This window comes from Chlorocebus sabaeus, chromosome 24, assembly GCF_047675955.1.
Source record: "Chlorocebus sabaeus isolate Y175 chromosome 24, mChlSab1.0.hap1, whole genome shotgun sequence".
In the NCBI taxonomy this organism is placed as follows: Eukaryota; Metazoa; Chordata; class Mammalia; order Primates; family Cercopithecidae; genus Chlorocebus; species Chlorocebus sabaeus.
In genome coordinates, this window is record NC_132927.1 from 41,113,079 (window position 1) to 41,128,510 (window position 15,432).

At 55.6% G+C, this 15,432-nt stretch overlaps 1 protein-coding gene across 2 annotated transcripts in view; it reads right to left on the minus strand.

The window, feature by feature from the left end:
* Positions 1-15,432, minus strand: part of SPTB (spectrin beta, erythrocytic) — a 137,155-nt gene that overhangs the window by 12,183 nt on the left and 109,540 nt on the right. For both annotated transcript variants that reach the window (XM_037984121.2, XM_037984123.2), the window contains 7 exons: positions 14,799-15,173; positions 13,100-13,344; positions 11,808-11,946; positions 11,281-11,365; positions 9,713-9,909; positions 9,364-9,413; positions 8,788-8,863 (listed from right to left, as the gene is read on the minus strand). In XM_037984121.2, the coding sequence (XP_037840049.2) occupies positions 8,788-8,863; positions 9,364-9,413; positions 9,713-9,909; positions 11,281-11,365; positions 11,808-11,946; positions 13,100-13,344; positions 14,799-15,173 (1,167 nt within the window). The remainder of the gene's footprint in view (positions 1-8,787; positions 8,864-9,363; positions 9,414-9,712; positions 9,910-11,280; positions 11,366-11,807; positions 11,947-13,099; positions 13,345-14,798; positions 15,174-15,432) is intronic.

A 15,432-nucleotide genomic window follows, 5' to 3' on the forward strand; every position in this document is an offset into this window, starting at 1 on the left:
TGTCAAGAAAAGACTTTGAGGAAGATTGTATGTAGATATATATCCAAGAGGTCAAATCCTTTTCTGAAGCAGGACCATTTTTAAAAAAGTTACTCTTGGGGTTCCCATCTGCCCAGGGAAAGTGCTCAAACAACAGAGAGCAGGCTGGAGGGACGGCCAGATGCTGCTGGCAGGCTCCTTTCTTGGCGGAGGGGAGGTGTGGGAGCCTGACACAGCCCTGCAAGCATGTGAGTGTGTATGTAAAGATCTTAAGAGATAAGGAATTTATCTCTTAATAAATTCATAAGAGATAAGAGATAAGAGATAAGGAATTTCTCTGGGGCCTTTTATTTCTAGCCATGCCTCTGGGAAGGGTATGTAGGTAGAATCAACAATGGGGGCCTTATCAGGGAAGCCGGTGGGGGAGGCTGGGGATGGGGTAGATGAAGCTCCTGTGAGAAAAGAGATTCTCAGAATTCTAGAGCTGGAAAGAGGACTTGGGGTCATGGGATTCAGCCCTTCCTATCTCAGATAGGAAAACTGGGTTCCGGAAAAGCTCCGTGATGGCTGAGATTAGAGCACACAGCAAGTTAGTAGCAGAGCTGGGGCAAGAATCCATGGCCCTGCTTCCCTATCCACACAATGCCTCTCAAATTGGAAAGGGCACCGCAGGTGGTGCAGGAAGGCAGGGAGCCAAGTAGCTGGGCAGGGACCCACCCGTGACCCCCTGGCTGCGAACCTGCAGTGGGAGGCCTGTGGTCCTGTTGGCTCAGCCCTGCCTCTTTCTAGGCCAGATCCATCAAGGACCTCCCAGCTGACCAGCTGAACCATCCACCCATGCCAACTGCGGGCTGGGTCAGGCTAGCAGCGTGCTTTGGCAGGAGTACCCACCTCCCCTGAGCCTCAGGGCTAATAAGAGGGGATAAGGTGAGGGTTCTCCGGCTGCCCCCCTGTAAGTAGGCCATGGTCTTAGGTGGGGACTGCCTTGACTGACAGGAGGCGGGATCTAGGGACAGAAAGCACCAGGAGAGGCAATGCTGGCTACTCATGTGGCTGAGGTGTGACTGAGGGACCAGTAGGTTCTACCCAAAGGCGCCACGTATGGAGGAGCTGATCTGAGATTCCCTTCCAACTCTGCTGTAAGGCAGGGGCTGCTGCTGGAGTCCTCAGGTCATCAGGAAGATGCAGATTCCACCTGCACCACTGAGGGCTGTCACCCACCAGAGCAGGGGACACTCTGAAGGAGGAGAGTCTGCTGCTTGGAAGAAATTCTGGGTGTCCAGCTGGGGGCAGCAAGGGAGTCTAGACCATAAGTGGAGGTGAAGGAGACTTGGGGAGCGGTTTGAATAAGGGAAGGCACACTACCTTTATTCCTCTGGTTTGGGGAATAGGCAGGGGGAAGTGTCTGAGCTGTGTGTACTGGCTGTGGGATCGTGATGTCAGAGGAGGGCAGGGGACAGGCAGCATTGGTTGCTGGTTGACAGGGATCAGTGGAAAAGAGGGCACAGCCCTTTTGGGGCCTCACAGGATTGTAGTCAAACCAACATGGAGAGGCCACAGGCTCCCAATGGGTGGGGGATGACCATCTCCGGGTTTTTGCAGTCTTGCAAAGTCAAGCAGGAGTCTGTGTAAGCTTGACTTTTTAGTGTCCTGCCTTGCTAGGAAACTGGCTTGGGTGGGGGAGGTAGGGGGTTAGGGTGTCCACAGAGGATGTGCAAAACAGGCCAGGGACATGGGCAGATGGGTAAACGTCTTCTCTGGGCCAAAGGAGGTGAAGGTGTATGTTCAAGCTCAGGTGTACGTTCAAGCTCAGCCAGCAGGTGGCGCAGGGGACTGCACACAGACGACAAACTCCTCAGGCTCCCAGGAGAAACACAACCTGGCTGGGGACCACAGGGTCTTTCAGAGGTTCTGAAGATGCTCAGCGAACCCGGATGCATTTACAAGCAAAGAACACAGGCAACAAGGTCTCTCTAAAGGTAACGCCAATGAGAACTGGGGCCTGAGAATGCACCCCAGAAACAGACTGACTGCAGCAATGGGATGCATCGTGCCATGACTGAATTCATGTTAGAATTCACATGTTTTAAGAGATGAAGGACTGAGGTAGAGGATGGAGAAAAATGAAGGGACTTAAATAATCACCTACTAGGTGCCAGCTGCTCTACTTACATCGTCTCTTCCAATCCTCCCAGCCTCTCTACAAGGCAGGTAGTTATTACCCCCTGTGTTACAGATGAGGGAAACTGGGGGTCATAGAGAATGAGTGACCTGTCCATAGTCACACATTAGTGAAGAATGTTGAAGATGCAGGTCTGTCTGGCACCAAACTCTGTGTTCTTACTAAATCCTGCTGCAAGAGGGGAGACCTGTATCCTCACTCCAGAGGAAAGCACCTGTCCGATGGGGTTTGCAGTCTAAATGAGATGACCTTGGCTTATGCAAAACACATGGCTGATTGACAGAGGCAGCATAATCATGCCAGAGCTGGAAGAGGGGCTTGGGGCCAAACAAGACCCCCTGCTAGATACCTTAGGCAACCAAAGAGTGCTGGTGACTGTGGGGTGCAGGGAGCAGGCAGCCAAGAAGTGGCTCTGGCAGCCAAGAAGTGTTGCCCTCGCCCAATGGCTGATGTCTCAACTCTTGTCCTCTGGGTAAGAAGGGCTGTCACTGGGTGGGTTGGAAAGGCTGTTCAGAAGACAGTTGTTTGCAAGAGAAGAAAAACAAATGGTTTGTTGAGCTGAGGGCAGCCAAAGAGATGAAGAGATGGCAACTTAAGGTGGGCAGAGACAGATGCCTTAAAGGAGAAAGCAGAGGCTGTTGCTGAACAGGGGGAAAGAACCAGGGCGGGGAGCTGAGGCTGGGATGCATGGTGAGGAGTCCCCTGGATTGCAGGCCAAGGGATCGGGAGGGGCTCTTATGAGAAGTTGGGTAGGAAAGCAGTCCAGTGCAACACTGCACCCCAGAGTCCAGCTGTCTGAGACGGCAACTGGGGGGCCTGGCCGGGATGACAGGAAGGGATGTAGGGCAGAAGGGCACCCGGTAAAGCAAATGGAGGGGAAGGGGAATGGCAGTGTGCAGGGGAGGAGAAACCTGGTCCACTGTCACCAGGGCGTGAGAAGAGAATGAGGCTTCCTCAGGAGCTGTCTTCACCATGCCCACCACCTGTGTGACCTCTTCAGGTCCCTGCCCTGGAGCAGCTGATGACTGCTTAGTCGCTCAGTGGTCCTGAGCCAGCCACTCAGCATTTGAAAGACTAGAGAGAGCTAGAAGACACTGACTCCCCCATCGATATCTGCCACCCAGTGGTCATGTCGTCCACTTCAAACCCATTTCTGAGATGCCTCCAATGTTCACTGAGTCTCATCCTAAGGCCATCAGTATCTAGGATGTTCTGAAACACAGCCTGAAAGAAAGAATTTAGGAAGAGTCTTTAGAGCAGAGGGGCCAGAAATATTAAATCTGACCACAGCAAAGAGAAAGGGACATGCCCAGCAGCGGGCAGGTGTCCAGAAAGAGCCTACAGCAGGTTTCTCCAGGGAGACAGGCACAGTGCCAGAGTGTAGGCAGACACACCCCTGCCACACTGACTCAGGCATACTGGGTAGACAGGAACACGCCCAGGTTTTGGGGAAAACTGACGTCGTTTCCAGCTGGGTCTGCCCATTACCAACAAACATAAGATTTGCATTCACTGCAAAATGTCTGAAAGAGTAGCAGGAGGAGAAGGAAAGACTGGGAGAGCTTGTTCAGGCGAGAAGAAACACAGCTGCTGTCTCCACACCCACATCTCTTCCATCCAAGGACGTCAGAGCCCCACCGCTGGCCGCTGATTAAAGCTCCTGGCTGCCTGCCAGGGAGGCTGCTGCTGGGGGAGGTGCCCAGGTTGCCAAGGGGCAGCAGCAGCTGGAGCTAGCCAGCCAGACACCGGCCAGGAGGTGGTCCTGGCTGCAAGTCCAGTATCTGCTCAGCCCCTCATGTTCGTAAGTGCTGGTTACTTCCCTGAAGCCACATAAACCTTTAATTCTATGGGAATGGAGAAGCAAGGGACCTAGGAGTCTCAGGTTCCATGTTCAGCCCTAGCGAGATGCTCAGGCCCTTTCTCCACGGTGGCTGGCTGCACAGGCGGTGCTGGAAGGCCTGGTGCAAGGGCATCTGCAAGCTGCCCTTGGGGAAGACAGCTTTCCCTGACTTCCTGATGAGAAGGCTGATAATGAGGGGCACCCAGCAGCTGCTTTCTGGAGTGGCGTGGCATCCCGGGGTCCCTCTGCACTACAGCCTGGATCTAGCCTTGGGGCTTGGAGGCAGGCAGGGTATGTTTATCCCACACAGTGAGCCCTAGCAAAGGCGATTAGGAGCACCAATCCCTTTCAGGGACGTCACACATGGCGTCATCACAGCCCTGCTGAGGGAGTTCTCAGAGAAGTTCCCGCTTCACTTCCCAAAACCAGAATCAGGCACAAGGGACAGGAAGATGCACAGGGCTGTGCACTGGGGACCTTTAGCCTGGGGGGACTTGCAGCATCTTCAATACCATTTCTTCTCCATGCAATCCGCCTCCTTCTCTCCCAGGAGAAAGCAGCCTCTCACCACACATGTTACACTGGGGCTTCTGACGCAACCTGAGCCCAGGAGGTAGGGGATGCTCAGCAGGACCCCCAAGTCCTTCCCAGGGCCACAGCCCCAGGTGAAAGGGAGGTGCTCAGTCTTGAGCAGGTCTGCCTGCTCACTGCCGAGGGTTTCCTGGCAGACCTGGGCCTCCTTCAGGGCACTATCCTGACCGTAGCAGAGGTGCAGCCCCACCTCTACTCCCCCACAGGGACAAAGGCAAACACCCTAGCCCTTTACTTCCTCTTTTCCATCTCCCGTCTTACACCAGTGGGTACCTGAGACCAGCTGGGTACCATAGCACTAAGCACCAGGCAAGAGGAAAGTGGTGAAAACTACTTCTCCCAGCCCCTCCCTATAATTTGCTAAATTGCTGACATACAGGAATGTTCCAGACTTTCAGTAATTCTCCAGAGAAGGCTTTATAAGAGCATGGAGACTCAGGGGATTAGGTGGTTTATCTAAAATCATGCAGGAAGTTTCCAACAGAATTGAGGACTAGAACCCAGATGTCCTGACTTCCCCTCCAGCAGTTTTGTCTTTTGTGAGTGAGGTCTCGTTTCTTCTGCCTGGCCTCCTATGCACTTACCTTTATGAACGTATTGGCCTTTACCAGAACACGCTCTAATGTGAAAAGGCAAGAGGTGAGGGAAGGTGGTGGGACCGTGCAGTGATGTGCTTGAGAAAGAGGCTGATGTGTGGGATGGCAGCTCTAGTCACCATGTGCACACACACACACAGGGAAGGGTAGGATTGGGGAGGGGTGCTGCCCTGTAGTGTGCAGCTGTCCAGACAGGAGCAGGGGTGCCTGGTCCACTCCCATCAGTTCCCCCCAGCAGGAAGCCGACATACACAGTGAGGGGTTGTACATGAAGCAACACCGCATGGATCTATTCTATAGGGCACTGACACCAGACCACACACAGAGGACCAGCAGGAGAGCCACCGTCCCCCAGGCCTATCCCAGAGGGGAGGCGCAGCCATTGGTCATTGCTCCCTGGGAGAGGCCTGGGGTTCTGTGAAGGGGTAGTCCCGGCCAGGCAGGCTGGAGGGACTGGCCGTTGGACTTGCGAGGACTCTTCCAGAGCCAGGTTGGGCTTTCCCAACAGGCTGTGTCCTCCTCTTTCTCGCATCGAATGCGGATGGGGTATTAGGAGGGCCTAATACCTCTGAGGTTCATGGATCCCCATGAAAACTTAACAAAGGGCTCAGAAGACAGCAGCAGCAGGAAATCTGTGCATGAGGCCTTGGGTCTGGTGTTGAGTCACCATCTGGTTTCTTTCCGGCACCGGGCACAGTCCAGTCTTCCCATCTGCTGGAGTGGCTGGCTCTCCGGAAGGGGTCTCGAATGTGGGCTCACTCCTTCCCCCAAAGAGATCATCAGGTCCAAACAGGTTTTATTCCCCCCAACCCGGTGACATTCAGGTGTTGGCTGGAGGCGGCTCTGATGCACAAGTAATTACATTTGCACGGACACACATGACACAGACAATGGATGGAGTCGCTCTGGTGCTCACCGAGGAGCCCACACACCAGGACACTGCCACATGCAGACACACAGGGACGCACGGCAGAAGCAGGCGGGGGCAGGGCGCAGGGACAGCCCCAGCCCGTGTACGCAGTCTATGCCGGGTCCCCAAAGTTTGCTCTCCTTCCGGCAGGGGCTGTTGCTGGGAAAAAGGGGCTGGGACGGAGTCCACCACAGACAGGGAAGGGAGACCCCACATGCCACACCGGGAGCTTCAGAGGGAACTTCTGGGAGAGACCCTTCAGCAGGAGCCCAGCAGTGCCCTCTGCTAGGCATGGTGGGCTGGTGCAGCTATGAAAGGGAGGCCTCTAGCCAGGCTGGAGGCCACAGAGGGGTGTGTGTGGGGGGGTGAGGGGGAACGGGGGGGAATGGGGGGAGGGGGAGTTGGGGAGGGCATCTCCCTCAGATGGTGAGAAGGGTTGAAAAAGGGAGGCTTCACTGTTCGTACACGTTTCTGGGGGTGACTGGTGTACCAGAAACTTCCATCTGGAATGCCTGTCTTCCTAACCTCACCCCCAGGTTCAGGCAGGCTCACCGGGCACCTGGAGAGGTAGGCCGCAGGAAGGATCTGTGGCTCCCTTGACCCCCAGTGCAGCCTGCCACAGCGGAGACATGCAGGGGGAAGCCATGCAAGCCGTGTGCTGAATTCTTGCTTTCTTCTCGGTCAGCTGCTCCCCAGAGCAGTTCCCTAAGCCTGGGTGACAGCCTCCCAACCTCCCTGCACAGACCCCATGGGGTCCTAAGGGGCCTGCTCCAGGTAAGGTTCTGAGGCACATGCCCTAGGCCTCTGGTAGCTGCTGTCTTGGGCTCTCCCTGTCCTTTGAGCCAGGCCTCTGGCTCAACCTCCTTTCCTACAAGTTGGGGGGATGACCCCTGTTACTCAAAGCCCTGGGATTCTCTTCAATTTTGCAGACTTCCTTCAAGTCTGTTCTTGTCCCAGAACCAGCTCCATATCCAGACTCACTGACCCACAGGCCTCAGGCGAGGTCGGTGGAAAGAGGAGAGGGCTCTGCATAGGGGGAAGGAATAGCCTACAAGGATGGGCAGCCCCACTTCACCGAAGATGCCTGCAGTGGGGCAGGTGGGATGGGACAGTCGAGTGGTGTGTGTGTGTGTGAGAGTGCGGGTGTGCGTACGGGGGGGGTGTGATGTGTGTGTGTGTGGGGGGGGGGCGGTTGTGGTGTGTGCATGTGGGTGTGTGGGGTGTGGTGTGTGTACGAGTGTGTACGTGTGTGGGTGGGTGTGTGGTGTGTGTAAGTGTGTGGATGTGTATGGATGTGGTGTGTATGTGTAAGTGTGTGTGTGGGGGTGTGGTGTGTGTACGTGTGTGGATGTGTATGGGTGTGGTGTGTATGTGTAAGTGTGTGTGTGGGGGTGTGGTGTGTGGATGTGTATGGATGTGGTGTGTATGTGTAAGTGTGTGTGTGGGGGTGTGGTGTGTGTACGTGTGTGGATGTGTATGGGTGTGGTGTGTATGTGTAAGTGTGTGTGTGGGGGTGTGGTGTGTGTGCATGTGGGTGGGTGTGGTGTGTGCATATGAGTATTGCGTGTGGGTGTGTGTGGGGGTGTGGTGTGTATGAGCGTGTGCGTGTGTGGGTGGGAGTGTGGATGTGTGTGGGTTGTGGTGTGTGTGTATGTGTGTGTATGAGTGTGTGTGGGGGTGCGGTGTGTGCATATGAGTGTGTATGTGTGTGTGTAGGGGGTGTGTATGAGTGTGTATGGGGGATGTGGTGTATGTGTACGTGTGTGGGAGTGTGAGTGTAGATGTGCGTGTGGGGTATGGTGTATGAGCATGTACGTGTGTGAGTGTGGATGTGTGTGTGGGGGGTGTGGTTGTGTACGTATGTGTGCCTGTGTGGGGGTGTGGTATGTGTGTATGAGTGTGTACGTGTGTGGGGGTGTGTGTATGAGTGTGTGTGGGTGTGAGTGTAGGTGTGTGTGTGTGGGTGTGGTTGTGTATGAGTGTGTACGTGTGTGGGTGTGAGTGTGGATGTGTGTGGGGGTGTGGTGTGTGTGTATGAGTGTGTACGTGTGTGTGGGTGTGAGTGTGGATATGTGTGTGGGGTGTGGGGTGTGTGTATGAGCGTGTACGTGTGTGTGTGGGGTGTATGTGTTGCGTGTGCATGTGGGTGGGCGTGGTGTGTGCATATGTGCATGAGTATGTGGGTGTGTGGTTGTGCGTGAGGTGTGTGTATGGGCGGTGTGGTGACTGTGCGTGTGTGTATTTGTGTGCACATGCGTGTGTGTGCGTGTGCATGTGTGTAGGTGTGGGTGCAGGGGTGAGTACTGCCTAGAGGAAGGAGTTGGAAAATGGAAAGGACGGTACAGAAATGCACTAATCATCTCTGGCTAGTGTTTCCCCTCATGTAAATGGTGATATATTTATACAATAAAATTTATTAGATAAAACCAAGCTAATAACGTCATGTCACTGGGCTGGCCTGTTTCCTCTGCGCTGAGGCGAGGAGTGGAGAAGGCCAGTACTTTCATGCGGAACACCTGAATGAGGACGCAGCCTGCTCTGCTGGGAGGTGGCTGCAGGGATGTGGGCAGGATGGAGGGCGGGGCTGCGCCAGCTCATCTCGCCTTCACCTGGGCTGAGCCTAGTAGGGGTGAGAGGGCTCTGGCTGCAGTGACTCCCAGGAACTAGACAAACGAGACCAGAGACTGACCGGGGACGTTCTCTCAGTGGCCGCATGGTGGGAAACCGGAGCCTCCCCTGCTGTCTCGCCTTCCTCCTCTTGAGGCCTAAGAAAGACACAGTCTCCTTAAAAACAAGCACCCCTCTGAGGCCAGTGCCTCCTACAAGGCCTGACTTTTCACCCACGCCCACAGGGAGCAAGCTCCACATAGCTCCCCATCCAGTCAGCCCGCAGCCTGGACAGTGCTCGGCAAGGAGCCGCCCAGAGACTTCTTCGGAGAAGCCAAGGCAGATTCTTCAGAAGGGAGCCAGGTTCCAGGCAGCACAGGCTGTGGGGCCCCGTGTTCAGGTGGCTCCAAGGCAGGGCCTCACCTGGCAGCCACTGCTCCCGGCCCCCTCCTCCTGCACCAGGCCTTCAGCCCGCCCGTGACTGGGGAAGCAAAAGCTCCTCTGCCCTCATGCTCAGGCACTCCAGGCCTTCCTGACAAGGGTGCCCACTGTGAGAGGTCAAATGCAACTGGTCCCAAAGTCAGGTTTCTGATGAAAGGCACCCCCTACTCCCACTTGGCAGGGCACTCAGCTCCCTGGACACATGGCCACCACTCACCCAGTCTCCTCTGCAGGTCTCTCCGCAATCTGGCGTTCTTTCAGCTCAAGCTAGAGGAGGAGAAGGCCCAGGGGTCAGAGCAGCCACAGAGGCCAGTTGTGTTCTCAGATGACCTCCCTCTGGACGTGGCCCTGCACCCCCACCCGCCCTGGCATTCATTCCTTCTATAGTCAGTCCCTTCTGTCCTTTGCATTCGGAGGTCAGTACTTCCTGCCACTTGTCTTTCCTTCCCATTGTCCCTGCTGGCCAAGCCTGTCACACCATTCTAACTACCTAACCGGCCTGGAGTTCTTGACATGAGGGCATAGCTGCCACCCTCCTGAGCCTCCCAGCACTGTTCCCTGCTCACCGTGGTAGGCTTCTCCAGGGCAGCGAAGCGCTCTGCCCAGCTGGCCGTGGACTTCTCAAAAGCCTCGTGCCTCTTGATGAGCTTCTCTACACTGTCCACTGTGTGTCCAAAGTCCCCGCTGGCCAGGTAGGGCTCCTGGGCGATCAGCCACGCCTCAGCCACAGAGGCATCCCTCGAGAACTGGCACACCTCCAGCACTGCCAGGGGGAACAGGACACAGACCCCCCCACAAGGCCCAGGGCCTGTTAGCACCCAACTGTTCACTCCTGATTAGGGCCAGTGGTCAGGCTGGTGGCCTGAATAGGTGTCCCTAAACCACATGGATACCCTTGCTGCCTGCAGCCACCCCATTCCACACTGGGCCCCTAACCTAGCTTCACAATGGCTCTATGTTTTTAGAGAGAGGGCTTTAATCTGTTACCCAGGCTGGAGTGCAGTGATGTGATTACGGCTCATGGCAGCCTCAGCCTCCTGGGTTCAAGTGATCCTCCCATCTCAGCCTCCCATGTGGCTGGGACTATAGGTGTGCACCATCACACCCAACTAATTTTTGTTGTTGTTGTAGATAGGGTCTCCCTATGTTGCCCAGGCTAGTCTCAAACTCCTGAGCTCAAGCAATCCTCCTGCCTTGGCCTCCCAAAGTGCTGGGATTATAGACATCACCCACCATGCTTGGCCCAATAGTTATATTTTTTAAATTATATTTTTCACTAATTAGAACTCTATTTTGAAAACAAAATGTATTTTAGATGTCTCTGAGAAGGAGTCTTCTGCCTTGAACATTCTTCCCAGCCCTTGGCTGTCTCACATGATGCTGGATGAGTGGCCAGAGGACCAGTTGGCGCTTCTTGGCTCTCAACTCCTCCTTGAGTGGTGGCTTTTCCACACCTCTCATCAGCGCCCAGCTGAAGGAGGAAGAGCCCCCTCTACGCTTGATATTCCTCAGGAGGAATGTCTGGGATTCATGAGAGCCTTACCCCAACCCCTCCCCCAACCCTCAACCCCTCCCCCAACCCTCACCCCTCCCCCAACCCTCAACCCCTCCCCCAACCCTCACCCCTCCCCCAACCCTCAACCCCTCCCCCAACCCCAACCCCTCCCCCAACCCTCAACCCCTCCCCAACCCTCACCCCTCCCCCAACCCTCAACCCCTCCCCCAGACCCCAACCCCTCCCCCAACCCTCAACTCCTCCCCCAACCCTCAACCCCTCCCCCAACCCTCAACCCCTCCCCCAGACCCCAACCCCTCCCCAAACCCTCAACCCCTCCCCCAGGGCATAGCTCTGCAGGCATACCAGCCTGGGCATGAGGCTGGGGGCAAGTGGGGCAGAGGATGGGCATGGAGTGGGGGCATGCTGCCTGGTTAAGAGGCTTCCAGCAGCATGTCCACTCCAGCCTTCTGCCTGGACAGCTGAGGCCCCTGGCCCCAGAGCTTTGCTGAAGAGCAGTGCTGTGGGGGGCTCCTCTCTAGACAATAGTGAAAATCCACCCATGGTGGCACCTCCCTATTCCCCTACTCCAGCGGGGGTACTCCTGCCCCCGGGCCCTGCCTCCGGGGCTCTACTCACACATGCGGAGCCGCTCCCAGCGGGCCTCCCACTTCTCATTCATCTCTTTCCTCCTGGACATCACCTGCTGCAGTTTCTCACGGATCTACAGGGAGGAAAGGGAGAAAAGCTCAGGCCTGGCAAACCCTTCCCCATCTGAGGCAGTGCATAGCTGGGTCCTGCAAAGAATGCCAGGTTTGGTCCTACAGTCCTGGCTTCAAGTCTTGGCCCAGCTACTTGCCAGTTGTGCGGCCTGGGGCATGTTACTTAACCTCTCTGAGGCCTATACGCCTCTCCTATTAAAGGAGGTCACCAACTCCAAAGTGTGTGCACCTGTGGGTGTTAGGCAGGTTATGAGCCTGCTCTGCTTTACTGAGTGGCCAGCTCCTTAAGGCAGGGAGTGTACTTGCTGGGGCTGCAATCCCCGGGCCTGTGTGCAGCTCTGATCTCTATGAGTGAGAGCAAGACAAGCTCCTCAGAAAAGCTGCAGCTGTCAGCTCCCTCCCAGGAGGCTGCCTGGCTCACCTCCATCCCTGCCGTCCCCTCACCTCCTCTGAGGCCTGGTGCTGCCGCTGCAGCAGGGACTCGCCAAGCTCCAGGCAGGCACTGAAGTTCTTGCTCCGGGTTTCAATCTCTGCATTGATGCCCTGGTGATACTTCATGAGCAATTCCACAGAGGAGACATCCCTGGGGGACAGGAGGACAAGGGAAGAAGGGAACTCTGGGTCACTCTGGCCTGCCTCTGTGTCCCAACCAGAGGGGCCCACCTCCCCGTGCCTGTGGGAGTCAGACCCTGCTCCCTCCTCTCTCTCTGGCCAGCCAGGGGGTCCTCCGCCAGCCCAGCCCCAGCAGGAACACAGATGCCCTAGTATCTCCCATTGCTCAGTGGCCAGAGCATGGGCAGTGGGTACAGAAATCCCCAAAGAAGCCTGGGAATATTACTGGGCAATAAAAAGGAATAGGGTACTGACTGATGCTACAACATGGATGCATCTTGAAAACATTATATGAAGGGAAAGAAGTCAGTCACAAAAGACCACATATTGTATGATTCCATTTATATGAAATGTCCAGCATAGGCAAATCTAGAGAGATAGAAAGTCATGTAGTGGTTTCCAGGGACTGGGAAGAGAGGGGAATGGGGAGTGACTGCTAATAGGGACGGAGTCATGAAAATCTTCTAACCTTAGATTGTGGGGATAGTTGTGTAACAGCAAATATATTAAAAACCATTGAATGATACACCCTAAATGGATGAAGTGTGGTATGGGAGTTATATCTCTGTAAGAATGTTAAAAGTAAGACCATCAGGACAGACACTGTAGGGGCAGAAGGATGGAGATGGATCAGCAATAACTGATGAAGTTGCACCGACTGGGCAGAGTGGTCTGATCTCTGCAGGGGCTCTCACTGCCCAATGCCTGACTCCTCCTCTCATGGACAATGAGCTTCTTCCTGAGTTTCGGGGGAAGGGCCCCCTCACATCCCAGGGCTAGGAGAAGAATGCGCAATCTTAGACCTACCCAGCTTTGGATATGTGAGTTGCTTATTTTCACTGACAGCCATGGTCACTGTGCCCATTGGAGAACCTGAATGACAGATGTCTCTCTCTACACCCAGGACTCTCCTGACTCTGAAACGATTGGTCCTCCCAGTGGAAGCTGAGCCAGGCCATTTCTGTCTAGATCCAGCCTCAGGCCTCAAGTGTCCCCCAGGGATTTTCATGGACCAATAGTCCAGGACTGTCCCTCCAGGGACGAGCCCCAGTGCAGCACCCTGGTTGGCCGGGATCCTCTGGCCTGGAGAGGAGCTGCCTCTGCCTCAAGGACGCTCCCCTCACCTGGGCCTCTCCTGGGTCTCGATCTGCCGGATGATGCTCTCCATCCAGGAGAGGAGGTCACGGGCCATGCTGAAGAAGCGGAATTTATCCGCCGTGTCCACTAGCTGGGTCCGGCGCCCGGCACAGGCATCGAGCAGTGCCTGCCACATGGCAGACACCTCCTGCTCCTTGTTCTGGATGGCCTCTGCCTTCTCCCCAGCATATGCTGTCTGCAGACGGGTGGCCACATCCTGGAACTGCTGCACCTGTGGTCAGGCAAAACCAGACATTGTTCCCTGGACATTGTTCCCTAGGTGCTGTGGTCCTAGGACTGGAAGGGCAGCTACGTTCTCCTGGCCTACCAACTCAGGGCACTGCTGGAAGGTAGGATCTTCAGCCTCCACCCAGGGGGTGCTATAGGAGAAGGCTCCTTGCTTTGACACTTCTGCCTACCCAAGATACCTCTTGAACTTTGTGAAGGTTTGGGAGTGAGAGGAACTCCGTGCCCTTTGATCTCCTCAACAGTACACTAATGAGAGGAACTACGTACCAGGCACTGTTCTAAACACTTTCTATTGATGAACTCTCTTCATCTTTCCAACAAACCCATGAAGGAGGTACTATTACTATTGCTATTTTTGAGATGGGGAAAACGAGGCACAGGGAAGCTAAGTAACTGGTCCAGGGTCCCTCAAACTAGTAAAGGGCTACAGTTGGGATTTGCACCGTGCTCCTGAGTCCCCATTCTTAACCACTCTGTGCTGCCTCTCTAAGGAAGGGGTTGCACCAGATCCCCTGATTGAGGCTGGCCCCGGAGACAGTGACACCTCACTCCTAAGATCTCAGTGAGACTACACCTATCTCAGGGGCCCTGGCATCCCCAAATGCAACAGCCACACACCAGGCCCTCCACTCCAGCTGGAGGACACATCCCTAAGAGATCCCCTTTTGGATGAACCAGGGGCCCAGCGTACCCTGGTGTTCTGTCCCCAACCCCTGCTGGGCTGGCCTGGGATTGCACAGCCAGCCTACCTCTCCCTGCTGCACTGGAAGCTGGGGGAGCCCTCAGCAACAGGGGCCACCTTGCATTTGCCCTTTCTATCATACCAAGCTCTGGGGGACCCTAGGGATCTGTGGAGGGCAGAAATGACAGGGGCTTTGCCGGGGAAGGCAGGGGTCTGAACAGTAGAACTTGGGGGCTCTGCAGCTCCCTTGTGGAAAGGTTGAAGTGCTTGGTGCTAAGTGTGTGGGGTCTATAGCTAGACTGCCAGGGTCTGAGCCCTGGCTCTACTGTGTACCCACACGTTCCTGGGAAACTTATGGGCCCTCTACCCCTCCCTTTTCTCATCTACAAAGTGCAGGGAATATTAGCAGCTGCCTCAGAGGACAGCCTTGAGGGTCCAATGGCTACATACATTGCTCAGAAAAGCACCTGGTGCTAGAAAAGTGCTGTGCATGTGTTCACTAATAACACTGTACAACTGGAGAAACTGCACTGTATAGTATTATATGCGTCGGCCTTTTGTGAGGATTCAGTTTAAAGAACGACTTCTGAAGCTAAGGAACATCTGAAAGCCACTGCTCCCTGCCCTGAGCTCCTGGCTGTCTAAGGAGGCGAAACCTCCTGGCACCCATCCTAGAGGTTTCCCCACTGACAGCCAGGTTGGGACTGACACCCGGGTCTCCTGGAAGTTGGTAGCAGGTGGGTGGCTGAAGGTACCTGGACACCCAGCAGGTGGAGCTCCCGCTCGAAGGCCGTGTGCACCCGGTGGAAGGACTCGGCCGTGCTGGCGTCCAGCCCCACGTCCTCCGGCAGCTCGCGGTGCTTCTCGTCGATGAGGCCCAGGATCTCGGCACCCGTGTAGAAGTAGCGGTGCAGGTCGTAGGAGGCGGCCAGCAGCTGCATACGCGTGTCGATGAGCTCCAGCAGGTCTGCCCACATCTCGTTCAGCCCGTCCTTCCACTCAGCGATGGTGGCCGCCTCGCTGTGGCCCGCATCGATGAGTCGCTCGATGAAGGCATTCACGTTGTCCACCCGCTCCTGCCCAATCGCCCCGGTCTCCCGGGCAAAGTCCCGGAACTTGTCCCGCAGAAGCTGGGTGTGGGGCAGACAGAAATATGGTTATGGGGTGCAGAGGGGTTATAGGTGTCACCAGCTTAGCGGAAGACATTCCCAGGCAGTGACTGCAGCACCGGGAGCCACACTCTTACACCTTGCCCAGGGCAGGCCCCATCCGCGGGTCCCACCTCACACTGGGGAAGTCGCATCCTGTGCAGCACTCTGTGTGTCTCGAGTAAGGGCTGGCTGCGTCTACTGCATTAGAGAAACACAAAGACAGCAGGAGCTGTGGCTA